This window comes from Ranitomeya imitator, chromosome 5 (genome assembly GCF_032444005.1).
Source record: "Ranitomeya imitator isolate aRanImi1 chromosome 5, aRanImi1.pri, whole genome shotgun sequence".
NCBI classification, from domain to species: Eukaryota; Metazoa; Chordata; class Amphibia; order Anura; family Dendrobatidae; genus Ranitomeya; species Ranitomeya imitator.
The window spans coordinates 494,988,032-495,009,275 of NC_091286.1; the positions used below are offsets into that span (position 1 = coordinate 494,988,032).

General features: G+C 46.8%; 1 protein-coding gene across 3 annotated transcripts in view; it reads left to right on the forward strand.

Moving 5' to 3' along the window:
- IFT80 (intraflagellar transport 80) overlaps nt 1–21,244 on the forward strand; it is a 187,924-nt gene that overhangs the window by 158,374 nt on the left and 8,306 nt on the right. For all 3 annotated transcript variants that reach the window (XM_069727415.1, XM_069727417.1, XM_069727416.1), the window contains exon 19: nt 3,060–3,183. In XM_069727415.1, coding sequence (XP_069583516.1) covers nt 3,060–3,183 — 124 coding nt within the window. The remainder of the gene's footprint in view (nt 1–3,059; nt 3,184–21,244) is intronic.

Below are 21,244 nucleotides of genomic sequence, written 5' to 3' on the forward strand. Positions count from 1 at the left end.
TCCACTGGACGTGTTTGATGAACATCAAAACTGGGTTAAAAGAGTAACCCAATTTCAGCAAATAAGTCTTGTAACCGTAAAAAAAAATAAATGGATTCATAAACTATATTAGACAGTTGCACAACTTTTTATTATATAATAAATAGAAGTTATTTACTGAAACTGTGAAATTTTTGTGACTTACAGAAAAATAGACTTGATTCCAGAGGCTTTATATTGTTATACTGTATTATAGGACCAAGCAACCCTCTTAGCATTAATATTCATACATTTTATTCAAATATTTAAAATCATATCCAAAAGTAGTAACACTGGCGTATATAACCATAGAAAGTGAGCTTAGATGAAGGAACAGAATCTAGTTAATGTAGTATAGGGAATAATAAACAAAAGTTGATAGTCTAATCAAAGAGTCTAAAAAGTCTGGCCCCTACCTGACCGGGGAAGTTGGCACTCTAATAGGCAGAGATGAAGGTGCCCCCACTCAGCGAATGCTATCCCTAAAGTTATCCCTACAACAGCCCTATTAACTATTACATGATTTTGTACCACTTACGGTAACTAGAAAGGGCTAATGAGCTTATCTTTGTTGAAACTCATTCCCACTGGGTCTCAAAGTGTCAACGTCTCTCCCCCCTCCCCCCAAAGATGAGCAGGGGTCATCAGGAGACCAAGTTCCATTGTTGGGTGCAATCATCCATAGAGAAAACCACAACTGGCAGTGCACAAGTGATCTACTAATATAATGAACTCCAAAAAAAAACCCACATATTTCTTTTTGGGGTTCATTTTATTAGTATAACACTTGGGTACTGCCTTTTGAGGGCAGAACAGGGCACAACGGGGTTAGATAGCACTTCTATCTATATATATAATTGTCTAAGGGGTACATCTGTCTTTCTGTCGGCAACTTCCGTAATGGAAATCCTGCATCGCTGATTGGTCTCGCCAGCTGCCTGTCATGGCTGCCGCGACCAATCAGCGATGGGCACAGTCCGATTAGTCCCTCCCCTACTCCCCTGCAGTCAGTGCCCGGCGCCCGCTCCATAATCCCCTCCAGTCACCGCTCACACAGGGTTAATGCCAGCGGTAACGGGCCACGGGTACCGCACTCCGTTACCGCTGCTATTAACCCTGTGTGTCCCCAACTTTTTTTACTATTGATGCTGCCTATGCAGCATCAATAGTAAAAAGATGTAATGTTAAAAATAATTAAAAAAAAAAAAAAAACCTGCTATTCTCACCTTCTGTCATCTGACGATGCGCTCGCTCCGGCCGCCATGTTCCTTTCCCAGAGATGCATTGTGAAATTACCCAGAAGACTTAGCGGTCTCGCGAGACCGCTAAGTCATCTGGGTAATTTCGCAACGCATCCTGGGAACTGAAGATGGCGGCAGCCACGCGAGCATCGCCAGAGTTTCGCTGGATCCCAGGGGGTGAGTATATAACTAACTATTTTTTATTTTAATTAATTTTTTTAACAGGGATATGGTGCCCACACTGCTAAATACTGCGTGGGCTATGTGAGATACTGCATGGCTGCTATATACTACATGGGCAGCGTTATATACTCCGTGGGCTGTGTGATATACAGTACTCTGTGGGCTGTGCTATATACTACGTGCCCTGTGTTATATGTTACGTGGGCTGTGTGATATACTGCGTGGGCTGTGTTATATACTGCGTGGCTGCTATATACTGTGTGGGCTGTGTGATATACTGCGTGGGCTGTGCTATATACTACGTGCCCTGTGTTTATATACTGCGTGGCCTGTGTTATATACTACATCGCCTGTGTTATATACTGCATGGGTTGTGTTATATAGTATGTGGGCTGTGTTATATACTGTTATATAATGCGTAGCCACTGTTATATACTGCATAGCCTGTATTAATGCATCGGGTATTCTACAATATGTATGTATGTATATAGCAGCCACATAGTATATAGCACAGGCCACGTAATATTTGCTATTTACTATGTGGCCTCTGCTATATGCTATGTGGCTGCTATATACATACATACATACATATTCTAGAATACCCAATGCGTTAGAATCGGACCACCATCTGGTCTGTTATAAGTTCCCATGAGGCTCCATGAAGGACTACATCTTCACCTTTGGTTGGGTGAGGTCTAAAATAATTACTATTCGCTTGGCATATCTATATGAGCCATGTGATAGGTGGTAGACACCCACACCTCATGTCTTATTGTCTTTATACTGTGTTTTGTTTGTGGATTGCTCTGTTTTTAAATGGTATCTAATCAGCATGGGGAGATTCTAATAAAATATAGCATTTAATAACTACATTCTGACCACACTAGTTGATATCCTCTGCTTTACACATATGTTCTTGAACCTCGTTAGAACCTTCATTAAAAAAATTGTAACTTTCGGGATGCTGTGAGATTTCTATGCCTACTCAACAATTTTAATTGAACACTTGAGCATTACGCTTTAATAGCAGACTGTCAGCCCACACTGGGAGTAAGAGCTAAGCATATAGCGCTGTAGGAGGTACAGCCACTGTAAGAAACGCACGTGTAGTGTTCTAATCGCTGCCTCCCTTATGCAGGATCTGAGGTTTAATTAAATTTACTATTGAGTGTGCTCTGTGCATGTGGGCAAGAGGCTCAGCACTCCATTCAACCTACTGGTTTTGCATGCACCATCCCCATTCAACCTACAATTCAGCCTACTGGTTTTGCTTGTCACTCACTGGTGACTGACAGCACTGGGTTTTCTAAGTTTTCTCTGCTTGCTTAAGGCAAGTCAGTGCTGTCAGTCACCATTGAGGGAGGCAGGGTATGCCAAACTAGTGGGCGGAACAGGGCACCCACATCTAGGGGGCACTGGCAAACCAATTCCTATGAATAAGCTTCAGTTTCTGTAGAATGGAGGCAGCTATTAGAGCACTTAATGTGAGTTAGCGGCTATTGCCTACAAGGCCATGTGCTTAGTTTCTTCTGTCTCATTGGACTGACTCTTATTAAATCATTTTGTTATTTGTTTGTCATGATAAGAATTTGAGTGAAGTTTTGTGTTTTGTCCTAGGGCCCTGGAGCTGGCCGTGAAACATAAGACCCATGTCGATACTGTTTTGGCTTATCGACAAAAGTACCTGAACGACTTCAATAAAAAGGAAACCAACAAAAGGTTTCTTCAGTACGCAGAAGGTGTAAGTAGATGTGTGCACAGGCGTGTTTCCTCTTCTCTGTGTAAACTGCCATAAACACCACCAAGAAGCAGTACACACTGAAATAGTGATGGGCCTCGCTTCATTCCTAACCTGATAGCCGGAGAAGGGGATTGTTTTTCTGTGATATATTGCTTTTTATCATATTCCAGAGCTCTGACAGCAGCCTCTGTAAATTCAGGAAAACTGCAGAATTTACATTGTGAGTTAACCCCTTTAGGACTACAAAATCTGTATATTTAAAATGGTCGGCCCGATATTAAATGTTATATTTCTTGTATAAGTACAATGAATAATATTTTCCATTTTGTATAGCCAATGAAAAGTGAGGACATTTACTTATATAGTGTGGTATCACTTGGGATTCAAAGGGTATAGCAGTGTGTACGCCCACGTATTGAGCTAAATGCTGGTGGCCACACGATAAGTCATTCTCCTCACAGCGAGTTGTCGTTTTTAACTGGAGAGAAGTCAATAGAAATAGCCCTACCTGTCAAGGAACCGAGCCGTAACTGTGGAAATAAGGAAATTGTCAGCTGCCAGAGGGAGAAGGAGGTTGACTATGGGCACTGATAACTTTGAACCAAAGTTCCAGTTTCACTGGCTCAAGCCTTGATCCATAAAGTGAGAACTATCCTACTAATGACCAAGAACTGAAGTAATTGTGTCATTGTTATTACACTGGAAAAAATGGCTCTGAAAATACACACCAAGTTCCCAAAACCTTTTTCTCCTTCTTATAAAAATAAAGCTCCACGCCTTCCTGTCCACTCCATCCACCCTTATCATACACCCTTTCTAGAATACCAATGCCTGTTATATTACTCCCACATCCTACAGAATGTTCCCCAAACACACAAATAATAATAATCTTTATTTATATAGCGCCAACATATTCCGCAGCGCTTTACAGTTTAACAGTCTCAAACACAACAGTCATAAGTAACAACGTTAACAATACAATAAAAGCAAAATAAGACGACCCTGCTCGTGAGAGCTTACAATCTACAATGAGGTGAGGGAGATACAAAGTACAGGTGTGTATTTACAATGATGTATTTACAATGATGGCCAGCCATCTTCAATGGGTGGGGGCTAGATGGAGATAGTGAATGGGCTACACACACACAAACATAAAATGACTTTGATTAGTTAACATGGTAGGCCGCTCTGAACAAATGTGTTTTGAGCGAGCGCCTAAAACTATGCAAGTTGTGGATGGTCCTAATATCTTGGGGTAGAGCAGTGTTCCCCAAGTCCGGTCCTCAAGAGCCACCAACAGGTCATGTTTTGAGGATTTCCTTAGTATTGCACAGGTCATTGAATGCTTGCCTGTCCAGGTGATGCAATTATCACCTGTGCAATACTAAGGAAATCCTGAAAACATGACTTGTTGGTGGCTCTTGAGGACCGGACTTGGGGAACACTGGGGTAGAGCATTCCAGAGGATTGGTGCAGCGCGGGAGAAGTCTTGGAGTCGGGAGTGGGAGGTACGGATTAGTGCAGAGGTTAGCCAAAAGTAATTTGCAGAGCGCAGCGGTCGGCTAGGCCGATAGACCGAAATGAGGGAGGAGATGTATGGGGGTGCCGCACTGTGGAGAGCTTTGTGGGTGAGAACAAGTACTTTGAATTGTATCCTGTTATAAATGGGCAGCCAGTGTAATGACTGGCGAAGAGCGGATGCATCTGAGTAACGATTAGCCAGATGGACAACCCTGGCTGCCGCATTAAGGATGGACTGGAGAGAGGAAAGTCGAATGAGGGGAAGGCCAATTAATAGAGCGTTGCAGTAGTCCAGGCGGGAGTGGATCAGGGCAACAGTGAGGGTTTTTGTGGTCTCCATGGTGAGAAAAGGGCGGATTCTAGAGATGTTCTTTAGGTGTAAGCGGCACGAGCGGGCAAGAGATTGTATGTGGGAGGTGAAGGAGAGATTGGAGTCAAACATAACACCCAGACAGCGTGCCTGCTGCCGGGGTGTTATTATGGTGCCACCCACGGAGAGGGAAATGTCAGATTTAGGGAGGTTAGTAGAAGGCGGGAGCAGAAGAAGTTTTGGAGAGGTTGAGTTTCAGATAGAGAGCGGACATGATGTTGGAGACTGCAGACAGAGTCAGTGGTGTTCTGTAGTACAGCGGGGGTAAGGTCAGGGGATGACGTGTATAGTTGTGTGTCATCAGCATAAAGATGGTACTGAAAGCAAAATCTGCTGATGGTCTGTCCAATTGGGGCTGTGTAGAGGGAGAAGAGAAGGGGCCAAGGACTGAGCCCTGAGGTACCCCAACAGTGAGAGGAAGAGGAGATGAAGTGGAGCCAGAGAACAGAACACTGAAGGAGCGGTCAGAAAGGTAGGAGGAGAACCAGGAGAGAGCAGTGTCCTTAATGCCTAGTGACTGGAGCCTAGAGAGTAGGAGAGGGTGGTCAACAGTGTCAAAAGCTGCAGAAAGGTCGAGGAGAATGAACAGAGTGGTCACCGTTACATTTTGCTGTCAGAAGGTCATTGGTCACCTTGATGAGTGCAGTTTCTGTCGAATATAGGGGGCGGAAACCGGACTATGAAGGTTCTAGGAGGGAATGAGTTGAGAGGAAACGGGTACGGCGTGAGTAGATCAGGCGCTCCAAGAGTTTTGAGATGAAGGGGAGATTGGAGACCGGTCTGTAGTTGTTTGTGCAGGATGGGTCGAGGGTTGGTTTTTTGAGTAATGGAGTAATGATAGTGTTTGAAGGCGGAGGGGAAAATGCCAGAGGAAAGGGAGAGATTAAAAATTGTAGTTAGGTGAGTTGTGACGACTGGAGAGAGAGACTGGAGGAGGTGTGAGGGAATGGGGTCGGTGGAGCATGTAGTTGGACGAGAAGAGGAGAGGAGCTTGGAGATTTCTTCTTCTGTGATGGGATCGAATGTGGAGAGTGAGCCAGGGGAGATGCAGGGAGGGATGGGTGTCATTGCATTTGGTGTCTGGGAGCAGATTTCCTGGCGGATATTGTCTATTTTCTCTATAAAGTGGGAAGCCAGGTCATCAGCACAAATATCTGTGATAGAGTCTTGTACTTTTGGCCTGAGGAGGAAGTGAAAGGTGTTAAAAAGTTTCTTGGGGTTGTTTGATAGTGAGGAGATCATGGTGGTGTAGTAGGTCTGTTTGGCGAGGCGAAGGGCAGAGTTATAGGTCCTTAACATAAATTTGAAGTGTATGAAGTCTTCTGGTGTGTGAGTTTTCCTCCATAAGCGTTCAGCACTCCTAGAGCATCGCTGGAGAAATCGGGTTTGCGATGTGAGCCAGGGCTGTTTCACTCTGTTTGGAGGTTCTGAGGGTGAGGGGAGCTACTTGGTCAAGGGTGCTTCTAAGAGTGTCATTGTAGTGATGTACAACCAGATCAGGACAGGAGAAAGAAGAGATTGGGGACAATGATGAGTGTAAGGAGTCTGAAAGTGTATGAGGGTTAATGGCATGTAGATTTCTGAATGTGTGGTAGGTAGGAGAGTGCTGGGGTGGGCGAGGAATTGTGAGTGTGAAGAATAGAATGTTGTGGTCAGAGAGGGGAAGCGGTGAGTTATCTAGGTAGGAGAATGAACAGAGCCGGACAAAGACCAGGTCCAGGGTGTTACCGTCTTTGTGTGTCTCAGAGGTTGAGAGCTGTGAGAGGCCTAGAGAAGTGGTTAGTGATAGAAGCTGGGATGCAGATGTGGAAGTGGGGCTGTTAATGGGGATGTTGAAGTCTCCCACGATAAGGGTTGGGAGTTCTGAGGACATGAAGTGCGGCAGCCAGGCCAAGAAATGGTCCAGGAAGTGGGTGGGTGAGCCTGGGGGCCGGTATATGACCGCTACCAGGCTCGGACTGGCCCACTGGAGAACCGGAGGATTCTCCGGTGGGCCCTGGCACTGACACCTGCTGGCATACTGACCAGCAGCTGCCTAGGGCCCCCACTGCTCCAGGGGCCCCTTGCCAGTGGCTATAGGGCCCCTGGGTCAAGGGGGCCGCCCTGTGCCAGTAGCAGCAGCCAGAGACAGGATCGTGTCCCCGCTGCTAAAGCAGAATGAATATTCACCCTTCCCCACGCCCCTATGGGCGTGGAGAGGAGTGAATTCCATTTCTCTTTAATAGCAGGCAGCGTTAGCGGCAGGGTGCTGCTAACACTGCCCGCATGTAAAGCCCCACCACACACACACTCACAAAGTAACACACACACAGCACCGCACACATACACACACCCAGGCACACAGACTCCCAGAGCAGCTCACCGGCTCCCAGCGTCCTGCTTCCTGTCTGAGACAGCCCAGCTGGATGACGTCATCATCCAGAGTGCTGCTGTGTCAGTCAGAAAGCTTCCTGGAATGAAGAGGCTGTTGAGGTGAGCGGCTGCTGCAGGGGAGGTGAGCTGTGCTGTGTGTGTGTGTGTGTATATCTGTGTGTGTGTTTATATGTGTGTGTGTGTGTGCTGCTGCAGGGAGGTGAGCTGTGCTGTGTGTGTGGTGCTGCTGCTGCTGGGAGGTGAGCTGTGCTGTGTGTGTGGTGTGTGTGTGTGTGCGTGCTGCTGCAGGGAGGTGAGCTGTGGTGTGTGTGTGTGTGTGTGCATGCTGCTGCAGGGAGGTGAGCTGTGCTGTGTCTGTGTGTTGCTGCTGCTGCAGGGAGGTGAGCTGTGCTATGTGCTGTGTGTGTGGTGCTGCTGCTGCTGGGAGGTGAGCTGTGTGTGTGTGTTGCTGCTGCTGCAGGGAGGTGAGCTGTGCTGTATGCTGTGTGTGTGGTGCTGCTGCTGCTGGGAGGTGAGCTGTGCTGTGTGTTGCTGCTGCTGCAAGGAGGTGAGCTGTGCTGTGTGTGTGCGTGCTGCTGCAGGGAGGTGAGCTGTGCTGTGTTTGTGTGTGTGCGTGCTGCAGGGAGGTGAGGTGTGTGTGTGCGCTGCAGGGAGGTGAGCTGTGCTGTGTGCCTGTGTGTGTGGGTGCTGGCTCATCATCCCCCCCCCTGGTGTCGTGATATAGATCCCGGAGACGTGTGCATAGAGGGGCCCCTTGTGTGAGGTGTTGGGGCAGAGAGGGGCCCCCTGTGTGAGGTGGCGGGGCAGAGAGGGGCGCTCCCCCTGTGAGGTGGCAGGGCAGTGAGGGGCCCCCTGTGTGGTGCTAAGATGTGGGCAGAGAGGAGCACACCTTCTGTAAGATGGCAAAGCAGAGAGCGGCGTCCCCTGTGTGGTATTGAGACGTGGGCAGAGAGGGGCGCCCCCTGCGTGTGTGGTGGCGGGGCAAAGAAGGGTGCCCCCTGCATGTGCAGTGCGAGGCAGAGAGGAGCCCCCTGTAAGTAATACCAGCTAGAGAGCCTCACATTTAGTGTGCGCCAGTGAGGAGTTCCCCTTATACCAAACGCCCCTATGCACCATGTGAACTAGAAAAAAATGCCACCATACATAGTACCCGATAGTGACTGCCCCCATAGTTTGCACCAGTCCATAGTGCTCTTATAAACATTGGCAGCCATCATGTTCCTCTGTGCCCCAATGTTCTGTGTCACTGTAGATCAGTGATAGTGGAATCATCCAGCCTGGACTTCAGTGACTCCAGATTCTCGCCCCGTTCATCACATCAGGAGATGTGTCCTAGCGCAGCAGTCTGTCTCCTCTTAGGCCGGGGCAACACCTGTGCATATGGTCTCTTCTAAGAGAATCGGCTCAGTTATGGAAATACTCCAATCACACTTCTCTCAGAGAAGATGGAAAAGCAAATGTCTCCATTTTGTCAGTCTGCGGAAATCTGACTGCACTTAAATGTCATCCAAGTGCAGATCAATTTTATACACGCACCCATAGACTTGAATGAGTCGGTGTGTGCCATCCGATTTGGGCAGCAATTTGCATTATGCATGAAAAAAGAGTTGCAGATCTACAATTCCCCATAGTGTAACATTAAAATACCACACAGCACTCGGCCATGTTATACACTTGTGTGAGTGAGCCTTTTATAGTGTGTGGCAGTGTTGTACTGTGTGTGTGTGTGGCAGTGTTGTACTGTGAGTGTGTGTGGCAGTGTTGTACTGTGTGTGCGTGTGGAAGTGTTGTACTGTGTGTGGCAGTGTTGTACTGTGTGTGTGTGGCAGTGTTGTACTGTGTGTGTGTGTGTGTGTGTGTGGCAGTGTTGTACTGTGTGTGTGTGTGTGGCAGTGTTGTACTGTGTGTGTGTGGCAGTGTTGTACTGTGTGTGTGTGGCAGTGTTGTACTGTGTGTGTGTGGCAGTGTTGTACTGTGTGTGTGGCAGTGTTGTACTGTGTGTGTGGCAGTGTTATACTGTGTGTGGCAGTGTTGTACTGTGTGTGTGGCAGTGTTGTACTGTGTGTGTGGCAGTGTTGTACTGTGTGTGGCAGTGTTGTACTGTGTGTGTGGCAGCGTTATACTGTGTGTGGCAGTGTTGTACTGTGTGTGTGGCAGTGTTATACTGTGTGTGGCAGTGTTATACTGTGTGTGTGACAGTGTTGTACTGTGTGTGGCAGTGTTGTACTGTGTGTGTGGCAGTGTTATACTGTGTGTGGCAGTGTTATACTGTGTGTGTGACAGTGTTGTACTGTGTGTGGCAGTGTTGTACTGTGTGTATGGCAGTGTTGTACTGTGTGTGGCAGTGTTGTACTGTGTGTGTGGCAGTGTTATACTGTGTGTGGCAGTGTTGTACTGTGTGTGTGGCAGTGTTGTACTGTGTGTGTGGCAGTGTTGTACTGTGTGTGTGGCAGTGTTGTACTGTGTGTGGCAGTGTTGTACTGTGTGTGGCAGTGTTATACTGTGTGTGGCAGTGTTGTACTGTGTGTGTGGCAGTGTTATACTGTGTGTGTGGCAGTGTTATACTGTGTGTGGCAGTGTTGTACTGTGTGTGTGGCAGTGTTGTACTGTGTGTGTGGCAGTGTTATACTGTGTGTGGCAGTGTTATACTGTGTGTGTGGCAGTGTTATACTGTGTGTGTGTGGCAGTGTTGTACTGTGTGTGTGGCAGTGTTGTACTGTGTGTGTGGCAGTGTTATACTGTGTGTGTGTGGCAGTGTTGTACTGTGTGTGTGTGACAGTGTTGTACTGTGTGTGTGGCAGTGTTGTACTGTGTGTGTGGCAGTGTTATACTGTGTGTGGCAGTGTTGTACTGTGTGTGTGGCAGTGTTGTACTGTGTGTGTGGCAGTGTTGTACTGTGTGTGGCAGTGTTGTACTGTGTGTGTGGCAGCGTTATACTGTGTGTGGCAGTGTTGTACTGTGTGTGTGGCAGTGTTATACTGTGTGTGGCAGTGTTATACTGTGTGTGTGACAGTGTTGTACTGTGTGTGGCAGTGTTGTACTGTGTGTGTGGCAGTGTTATACTGTGTGTGGCAGTGTTATACTGTGTGTGTGACAGTGTTGTACTGTGTGTGGCAGTGTTGTACTGTGTGTATGGCAGTGTTGTACTGTGTGTGGCAGTGTTGTACTGTGTGTGTGGCAGTGTTATACTGTGTGTGGCAGTGTTGTACTGTGTGTGTGGCAGTGTTGTACTGTGTGTGTGGCAGTGTTGTACTGTGTGTGTGGCAGTGTTGTACTGTGTGTGTGGCAGTGTTGTACTGTGTGTGGCAGTGTTGTACTGTGTGTGGCAGTGTTATACTGTGTGTGGCAGTGTTGTACTGTGTGTGTGGCAGTGTTATACTGTGTGTGTGGCAGTGTTATACTGTGTGTGGCAGTGTTGTACTGTGTGTGGCAGTGTTGTACTGTGTGTGTGGCAGTGTTATACTGTGTGTGTGGCAGTGTTATACTGTGTGTGTGTGGCAGTGTTGTACTGTGTGTGTGGCAGTGTTGTACTGTGTGTGTGGCAGTGTTGTACTGTGTGTGTGGCAGTGTTGTACTGTGTGTGTGGCAGTGGTATACTGTGTGTGTGTGGCAGTGTTGTACTGTGTGTGTGGCAGTGTTGTACTGTGTGTGTGGCAGTGTTGTACTGTGTGTGTGGCAGTGTTATACTGTGTGTGGCAGTGTTGTACTGTGTGTGTGGCAGTGTTATACTGTGTGTGGCAGTGTTGTACTGTGTGTGTGGCAGTGTTGTACTGTGTGTGTGGCAGTGTTATACTGTGTGTGGCAGTGTTGTACTGTGTGTGTGACAGTGTTGTACTGTGTGTGGCAGTGTTGTACTGTGTGTATGGCAGTGTTGTACTGTGTGTGGCAGTGTTGTACTGTGTGTGTGGCAGTGTTGTACTGTGTGTGTGGCAGTGTTGTACTGTGTGTGGCAGTGTTATACTGTGTGTGGCAGTGTTGTACTGTGTGTGTGGCAGTGTTATACTGTGTGTGTGGCAGTGTTATACTGTGTGTGTGGCAGTGTTATACTGTGTGTGGCAGTGTTGTACTGTGTGTGTGGCAGTGTTGTACTGTGTGTGTGGCAGTGTTATACTGTGTGTGTGGCAGTGTTGTACTGTGTGTGTGTGGCAGTGTTGTACTGTGTGTGTGGCAGTGTTATACTGTGTGTGTGGCAGTGTTGTACTGTGTGTGTGGCAGTGTTGTACTGTGTGTGTGGCAGTGTTATACTGTGTGTGTGTGGCAGTGTTGTACTGTGTGTGTGGCAGTGTTGTACTGTGTGTGTGGCAGTGTTGTACTGTGTGTGTGGCAGTGTTATACTGTGTGTGGCAGTGTTATACTGTGTGTGGCAGTGTTGTACTGTGTGTGTGGCAGTGTTGTACTGTGTGTGTGGCAGTGTTGTACTGTGTGTGTGGCAGTGTTGTACTGTGTGTGTGGCAGTGTTGTACTGTGTGTGTGGCAGTGTTGTACTGTGTGTGTGGCAGTGTTGTACTGTGTGTGGCAGTGTTGTACTGTGTGTGTGGCAGTGTTGTACTGTGTGTGTGGCAGTGTTGTACTGTGTGTGGCAGTGTTGTACTGTGTGTGGCAGTGTTGTACTGTGTGTGTGGCAGTGTTGTACTGTGTGTGGCAGTGTTGTACTGTGTGTGGCAGTGTTGTACTGTGTGTGTGGCAGTGTTGTACTGTGTGTGGCAGTGTTGTACTGTGTGTGTGGCAGTGTTGTACTGTGTGTGTATGTGTGTGTGTGTGTGGCAGTGTCCCTTTTTGTACGGATCCGCTTTGCAGTGGCATGCAGTGACGTTGGCTGTGACAGCCAAGTCAGTGCATTTCACAATTCTGCAATCACACACTGTGCTTTTTACAGATTTGTTCTTGGGCTCAAGAACGGATCCGTAAAAAGAATGAGCATTTAAATTCTTTTTGTGCTTTTTGGATGTGCTTTTACTCACCTTCCCTGCGCTCCCACGGTGATCTCGCAGGTCCGGAGGCTGCAGGACCTTTGAGATGACCTGGCACAACACTATGTGACTGAGCAGGGACCTAGAGGCACAGAATGCTGCAGCCTCCAAGACTAGGGGACATCGCTGGACATCACCGTAGGGGTGCGGGGAAGGTGAGTAATTAGCATAGCAGCATTCACACACACAAGACTGTGCTTTGTGAGGATGCAGTCAAAATGCTGTGTGTGAACGTAGCATTAGGCGTTTTTTACGGATCATTTTTTTGCAGTGCACCGCACTGACCTCCCAACATCCCAACAAAGTCAATGAGTTTCCCAGAATTGCTATTCAGACTTGACTTTTTGTGAGAATCTGTATTTTTTGGTAGAAAACTGATCCTCACAAAAAAAAAAGAGCATGTCCATTCATGTTGCATTTTTCAGATTAATAATATATTTTATATATATATATATATATATATATATATATATATATATATATATATATATATATATATATACGCATTTTTTGTACTGTTATTTTTTATTTCTAAGAAATTAAACATAGGAGCCTATACTTATTAAATATTGCACTGTAAAAAATTGCAACAAAACTATAGTGTGTGAAATGAATTCGCATCGGGGCCCATAACTGTAGTTACACCTCTGGATGGAGGTGATGGGCAGGTAATGATGGAAGTGATGGGCAATTATGGTGAGGGAGGGAATGATGGAGGTGATGGGCAATGATGGTGGGGAGGCAATGATGGAGGTGATGGGCAATGGTGGTGGGGGAGGCAATAATGGAGATGATGGGCAATGATGGTGGTGGGGGAGACAATGATGGAGGTGATGGGCAATGATGGTGGGGGGAAGACAATGATGGAGGTGATGGGCAATGATGGTGGTGGTGGGGAGGCAATGATGGAAGTGATGGGCAATGATGGTGGGGAGACAATGATGGAGGTGATGGGCAATCATGGTGAGGGAGGGAATGATGGAGGTGATGGGCAATGATGGTGGGGAGGCAATGATGGAGGTGATGGGCAATGATGGTGGTGGGGAGGCAATGATGGAGATGATGGGCAATGATGGTGGTGGGGGAGACAATGATGGAGGTGATGGGCAATGATGGTGGGGGGAAGACAATGATGGAGGTGATGGGCAATGATGGTGGTGGTGGGGAGGCAATGATGGAAGTGATGGGCAATGATGGTGGGGAGACAATGATGGAGGTGATGGGCAATCATGGTGAGGGAGGGAATGATGGAGGTGATGGGCAATGATGGTGGGGAGGCAATGATGGAGGTGATGGGCAATGATGGTGGTGGGGAGGCAATGACGGAGGTGGGAAGCAATGGTGGTGGGAGAGGCAATGATGGAGGTGATGGGCAATGATGGAGGTGATGAAATGGACAATGATGGTGGGGGAGGAAGCAATGATGCAGGTGGTGGAATGGGCAGTGATGGAGGTGGTGGGGGAGAAGGCAATGATGGAGGTGGTGATGAGGACAATGATGGGGTGGAGAGAGGCTGCATTATACTTTATGAGGGGGCTACATTCTATTCTGTGGGGGGACTGCATTATTCTCAGGGGACTACATTATATTATGGGAGGCTACATCATACTGTGTGAGGGGGCTACAGCATACTCTATGGGGGGCTGCATTATATTCTGTGGTGTCGCTGCATTCTCTCAGTTGTCTACATTATATTCTGTGGTGGCTGCATTAAACTATATGAGGGGGGCTGCATTATACCCTATGAGGGTGCTACATTATATTCTATGGTGGGGACTGCATTATACCTGAGGGGGTTGCATTATATTTTGTGGGGTGCTGCATTATATTCTATGAGAGGGGACTGCGTTATATTTTATGAGGGGGCTAAATTATATTCTGTGAGGGGGCTAAATTATATTCTATGAGAGGGCTACCCCAACCCTGCTACATAATTAAGATGTGCACTACCTTATATTATACCCTGATATTAGCACTTTTTCACTGCACAATTGGTGGTCTTGTATCTATTTCTATGTAGCTACATAGTGGGCCCCAAGAATGATTTTCTCTGGTGGGCCCAAGGTGCTCCAGTCCGACGCTGACCGCTACTCTGAGGGAGAGGGGACGGAAGAGCCTGATGGTGTTGACCTCAAAAGAAGGGAATGAGAGTGATGGAACTGGGGGTATAACCTGGAACGTGCATTGTGGGGACAGGAGTATGCCGACTCCACCACCAGGTCTGTTTGTGGGTCTCGGGGAAAGGGAAAATTGTAAGCCACCATGGGAAATGGCAGCAGGGGAGGCAGTGTCAGAGTCCTGGATCCAGGTTTCAGTGAGGGCCAACAGATTCAGAGAGTTGTTCACAAAGTAGTTGAGCAGGAAAGGAAGCTTGTTACATACAGAACGTGGATTCCAAAGGGAACAATTTAAAGAGAGAGATGAGGGAGTGCAAGTAATATTAATAAGGTTAGTATGGTTTTGATATGAGGTAGGGTAGAGGTTGGGGGATGGGGGACCGGGGTCGGGGGAGATGTCTCCCGAAATCAGTAGGAGTAAGAAGATAAAAAGCAAGTCGTTTTTGGAAGTGTATGAAGTTTTTTTGTGCAGTGTGTTTGGGCAAGGTGGGCTGAGGTTTTTCAGGAAGGTGAGAAGTGCATGGGAGCTGTACAAGGGAGAGGGAAGTATAGAGGGGCTGATGTATATGAGTTGTGATGGAGGGGGATTGGGCGGTGGACGTGGAGCATATGCAAGGGAGCATAGGAGGATAGGAATAAAGCACATGGATAGACGTGAGTGGAGAGTGTGGGTTACCTGACTCCTGCCCTGACTAACTGCCATGGAATAACTGCTGTATCACGACGCTTTGCTTCTGGAATGCTTGCGTGCACCCCCACCTGCGTGCACCCCTAAGGATGGTTCTAAATTTATAGTCCAGACTGCTGGGTCAGAAGAGATGGATTGTGGGACCAGGGTGGGGATAATTTGGCAGCTGGGGCCAGCACACCAGGGGGTGGTTAAATGATCAAACACATTGTGGCTGGCAACATGCTATGACACCTTCCACCTGATAGTATCTAGAGTGGCCACAGTCATGGATATTATTATTATTATTATTATTATACATTTTTATAGCGCCATTTATTCCATGGCGCTTTACATGTGAATACGGGCAAATATAGACAAATACATTAAACATGAGCAGATAACAAGGCACACGAGTACATAAGGAGGGAGGACCCTGCCCGCGAGGGCTCACAGTCTGCAGGGGGTGGGTGAGGATACACTAGGAGAGGGAAGAGCTGGCTGTGACAGTGAGTAAATCGTACAATGCAACCAATGAATTATACCAATCATTAAGCAGGCACATTAAAATATGTTGCTAGATGGTAGAGTGGCAGATGACAGACAGCAGATAGCAAGCAGAGGGAGTTTATACCATTAGAGTCTATTGCAGCAGATGAGACAGCTAGCAGAGGTAGGAAGTTGCACCATTTAAATGTACTGTAAATACTCTCTCTCCTCTGTTCTTGTCCTAACCCTGTCTGCTCTTAGGGTACCGTCACACTATACCATTTCGATCGCTACGACGGTACGATTCGTGACGTTCCAGCGATATCGTTACGATATCGCTGTGTCTGACACGCAGCAGCGATCAGGGATCCTGCTGAGAATCGTACGTCGTAGCAGATCGTTTAGAACTTTCTTTCATCGCTGGATCTCCCGCTGTCTAGCGATGCGATCCAGCGATGCGTTCGCTTGTAACCAGGGTAAACATCGGGTTACTAAGCGCAGGACCGCGCTTAGTAACCCGATGTTTACCCTGGTTACAAGCGTAAAACTAAAAAAAAAAAAACAGCACATACTTACATTCTGGTGTCCGTCAGGTCCCTTGCCGTCTGCTTCCAGCACTGTGATTGCCGGCCGTAAAGTGAAAGCAGAGCACAGCGGCTGTGCTTTCACTTTCACTTTACGGCCGGCAGTCACAGTGCGGGAAGCAGAGACTGCAAGGGACCTGACGGACACCAGAATGTAAGTATGTGCTGTTTGTTTTTTTTTAGTTTTACGCTTGTAACCAGGGTAAACATCGGGTTACTAAGCGCGGTCCTGCATCATGATTAAGGGTGCTTAGTCACCGGAAACGCGTTGACCTTGTTTTTATAATTTTTTCTGTATGCTGATGTTTTGTCCTTTCACTGTATTTTGAGTGAAATAAATTATGGATTTTTCACTATTTCGTTGAGCTGGATCTCCTTCTCTTTCCTGTTCGTCCACGCCCTGACACAGCGGTTCCGTGCTCCGAGCTCCTGGGAATGTCGGTATGGTGAGCTGGATTTTGTTTTTCCTGTTACCCTGGTTACCCAGGGACCTCGGCATCGTTGGTCGCTGGAGAGCTGTCTGTGTGACAGCTCCCCAGCGACCACACTACGATTTACCTACGATCACGGCCAGGTCATATCGCAGGTCGTGATAGTAGGTAAATCGTATAGTGTGACGGTACCCTTACACATAACCACACTTTATTTCCAGCAGGCTACCCTACACTCATGTGCAGATGCCACATGATTGGCAATTAACAAGACAGATTAGAGCCCGAATGGGGTTGTCCCAAGCAGAATTTTCAAGATGAATCTTCAGGAGCACATCAGTCCCCTGCTTCCCGGCAACCTGCTTTGCCGAGGGTGGTGTGCTACTGAATATTGATGGTTCCGAAACAGCTGTAAGATCACAACGCTGGGCCCTCACCAATGCCATTTGCAAGTGCAGCTTTGCAGTATGGGAGAGTTGCAAGAGAACTGAAGCTGGCTGATCCAAGGAAAGTTATATTCCAATTTTTGTTTACATTCACCAAACCAGGCATAATGCCCATTCATTCATTCTCTACGGGATTGAGGTAGACAGCAGAGTATAGCTATCTGATTTTTATGTCTGCCCCAAAGACATTGAACAAAGCAGTAATACACATGCACAACGATGCCTTCCTATTCAAGTCCCATAGGCCTGCATGAAGCAGCAGTGCACACGTGTGACCAAGTCTCTCTAATCTTTGGGGCAGCCTGTAATTGCTGATCGGAGCTCTGCTATCTTTCTTAGTCCGGGGTCACACTTGCGAGTGTGATACAAGAAACTCGCACAGTATCACTGTGCTTGATTGGCCAGCAAACTCGCCTGACCTTAACCCCATAGAGAATCTATGGGGTATTGTCAAGAGGAAGATGAGACACCAGACCCAACAATGATGACAAGCTGAAGGCTGCTATCAAAGCAACCTGGGCTTCCATAACACCTCAGCAGTGTCACAGGCTGATCTCCTTGCCACGCTGCACTGATGCAGTAATTGATGCAAATGGAGCCCCGACCAAGTATTGAGTGCATTTACTGAACATACATTTCAGTAGGTCAACATTTCAGATTTTAAAAACATTTTTCAAGCTGGTGTTATAAAGTATTCCAATTTACTGAGATAATGACTTTTGGGTTTTCATTGGCTGTAAGCCATAATCTTCAACATTAACAGAAATAAGCATTTTTCAATAGAGCACTCTGTTTGTAATGACTCTATAATGTGAGTTTCACTTTTTGTATTGAAGAACTGAAATAAATTAGCTTTTTGATGATATTCTCATTTATTGAGAACCACTTGTAGCTGGCATGGATGAAGCAGCAGTGCACATGTGACCTATGCCTATGGGGCAGCCTCTAATAGCTGATCAGAGCTCTTTTGTCTTTCTTAGTCCTATATACATGGCTGGAGCGGCCGTGCACATGTGTGACCATGCCTCTCTAATCTATGGGGCAGCCTGTAATAGCTGATCAGATCTCTGCTGTCTCTTTAGTCCTATAGACATGGCTGGAGTGGCCGTATGCATGTGACCATGCTTGTCTAATCTATAGGGCGGCCTGTAATAGCTGATCAGATCTCTGCTGTCTCTCTTAGTCCTATATACATGGCTGGAGTGGCCGTATGCATGTGACCATGCCTCTCTAATCTATAGGGCGGCCTGTAATAGCTGATCAGAGCTCTGCCGTCTCTCTTAGTCCTATAAAAATGGCTGGCGCAGCCGTGTGCATGTGTGACCATGCCTCTCTATTCTCTGACCACAGCGAGGAGCACCAGGTATTCTGATGCTTATTGCCTAAATTTAAGTGATAAATGTCATTCGTGGGAAAATCATTTTAAGGATTGTTGTGTGACTCAAATATTTATTAATATAATAAGATCTACAGAATCAGGATTATGTTTCCAGGACATTGTGATAGCATTATTGCTTTCACCTTGCGGTATGTTGTTCCAGCATTTCTAAATTTATGTCTGCACCTTCCTTAAGTGTATTAAGTAATGACTCAAGTACAACGATAACGCCTCTCGGCTTGCTTTATCTGAATGAGATACCATCATTTCCCCTGATCAAGTCACATCGTGGCTGTCTCCCTGTGTCCTTTACGGTACGATCACTTAATTGTGCAATTCTCGCATTTAGGCTGCACTAATCTAACATCTTTAATATAGTCTGCTTTCCATCCAGCACTGCCGTGCCTTTTTTTGGAAAGGTTATCTCTTTGATGTATGTTTAGTTCACTGTGCAAAGGAAATAAAGATCTGCTAACTATTGACATTCCTGAAATACAGTTTCACAAGCCTCCATGCATTTATCCAGGATCATGTTGTTTTGTTTTTTCCCTATTAACTTCTGTTCCCTTAGAACTAGGATGGAGAACCTCTGACCCCAGGGAAGATTCCTAAGGTCCAGAGTGCTCTGGCCTAGAGATGAGCAAACCTTTCAAGGTTGGATTCTGATTTGCCAAACTTCGAGGAATGTATTCAAACCTCAATAAATTCAATGGAAGGCAAAACAAAACATGCAGACAACACCTTAAGGGGTGACAGAAAGCTTTCCAAACAGCTTAAATTAGGGGCAGACACCATGAAAAAGTGGCATCAATTGACCCACAGTAGAAATTTGCAAATGGCACTTCTGCAGTCAGCCGTGGGCCATGCATGGGGTATCAGGGCCTGGCCCACCATTTACAGCTTGGAATTGAAGTTTCAATGAGGATCTGGTGGTGAAAGCCTTCTTAGCTGTGATACCTCATGCAACACCTCCAATTTTTTTTATTATTATTCCAGCAACACTCAGATGGCAAAAACATCAGTTTCATAGACTACTATTGATAGATAAAATGTAAGAATAGTAACAAAGGTAGTTGACTGATCAATTGACCTATCGTAGAACCTGTTATAATGGCACAGCAGCTGTCAGCGATGGGCCATGCATGAGGTATCAGGGCCTGGCCCAGAATTTACAGCATGGAATTGAAGTTTTAATGAGGACCTGGTGGTTAAGGTAGCGGTGTAGGCCTTCATAGCTCGGTGACCTCATGCAACACCTCCAATATTCTTTTTTAATTCCAGCCACACTCAGATGGCACAAACATCCATTTCATACAGTGATATTGGTAGAAAAATGTAAGGAAAGTAACACAGGTAGTTGCCTGTCTGGAAGACCTACTTACACGGGCAACCCACCAGATGGAGACCCAACTTTGAGTCTCCACAGTTCAAAAAATAATTGTCATACATTACTAAAGTGGCACCAGTTTCCACAGAATAGAAACAGGTATAACAGGTCTCTGATACAACTTCCACCACAGGGAACACACTAGATGGAGACCCAACTTGGAGTCTCCACATTTCAAAAAATAGTTTGGAACATCAGCAGCTGTAGCAACAGCAGGCACAGAAGACTCCACAGATGGCACAGACTGCAATAACGCGAGATCAATATATGAAACTAAAAACAACACCATCGCCTAGTGCAAAAGTCATCGGAGATCCATGATTTGTTCATTTTAATGAAAGTTAGGCAGTGTACACTTTGAGGGGACAGCCGGATGCTCTTATCCATAAGGACACAAACAGCAGTTCTGAAGACTTGTTCTGAGAGAACGCTGGCTGCCGGACATGACGAAACATCCAAGGGGTTGACAGTTGATCTCAGGCCACTCATCCATTTTTTGAAGACCAAAACGTAAAAGGGTCCAAACCCCCTCTGATAGCATTGATATTGAGCTCCAGATACTCCTGCACCATCCCCTCCAGTCTCTCACCGTGTACTCTGTTCTGCTGGTGCACAGGCTGGTCTAAAAAAAATGGGTTAAACGACTCACAGAAATTGGTAATGCCACTTACACTGCTGATGCTGCAATTTGTTTTGGCGATGACGCTTTGGCGTACCCGGGGTTGGACGTCTACAACTGGGATGCACACTGTGCCTCACTGCTGCTTTGGGGAAAACCACTCTTAAGATTGTCTACAAGCGTGTTTCTATACTCCAGCATGCGAGCATCCATTTCCGGGGGGCATCTGTTAAATCCACGGTACAAGAGTAAATTTAGCCAGAGTGGTAACACAGTAATGAGCACTATTTCTAACTCTAAGAATATGGGCATCATGTTGAAGCTAGTGCAGCAAGAAGGCGCTCATGTTTCGGGCGCTTCCATGAGGTCCATGTTTATGCTGTGTTGATGGTGGGATAAAACTCTCAAGATTGCTTCCTCTGTCCCCTCCAGCCATCCAGGGACAACAGAGAGAGGATCATTATCCTCTTCATCACCTGACTGTTGTGCGTCCATCACCTCATCCTCCTCCATTTGTTCCTCGGCTCCTGCATCTTATCGAACAGTTTGTCTGGTACCATGAGTCCCCCTTGATCGCTGCAAGCCACCCTCCCATGGCACCCGCCTGTGCGACTATAGTCTGCAAATTTGAGATCTTGGTATCCCTTCCGCATCCTCCTCTTCTTCCAACTCTTCCTCTAGGACCATCGCCTTTTCACCCAGACTATT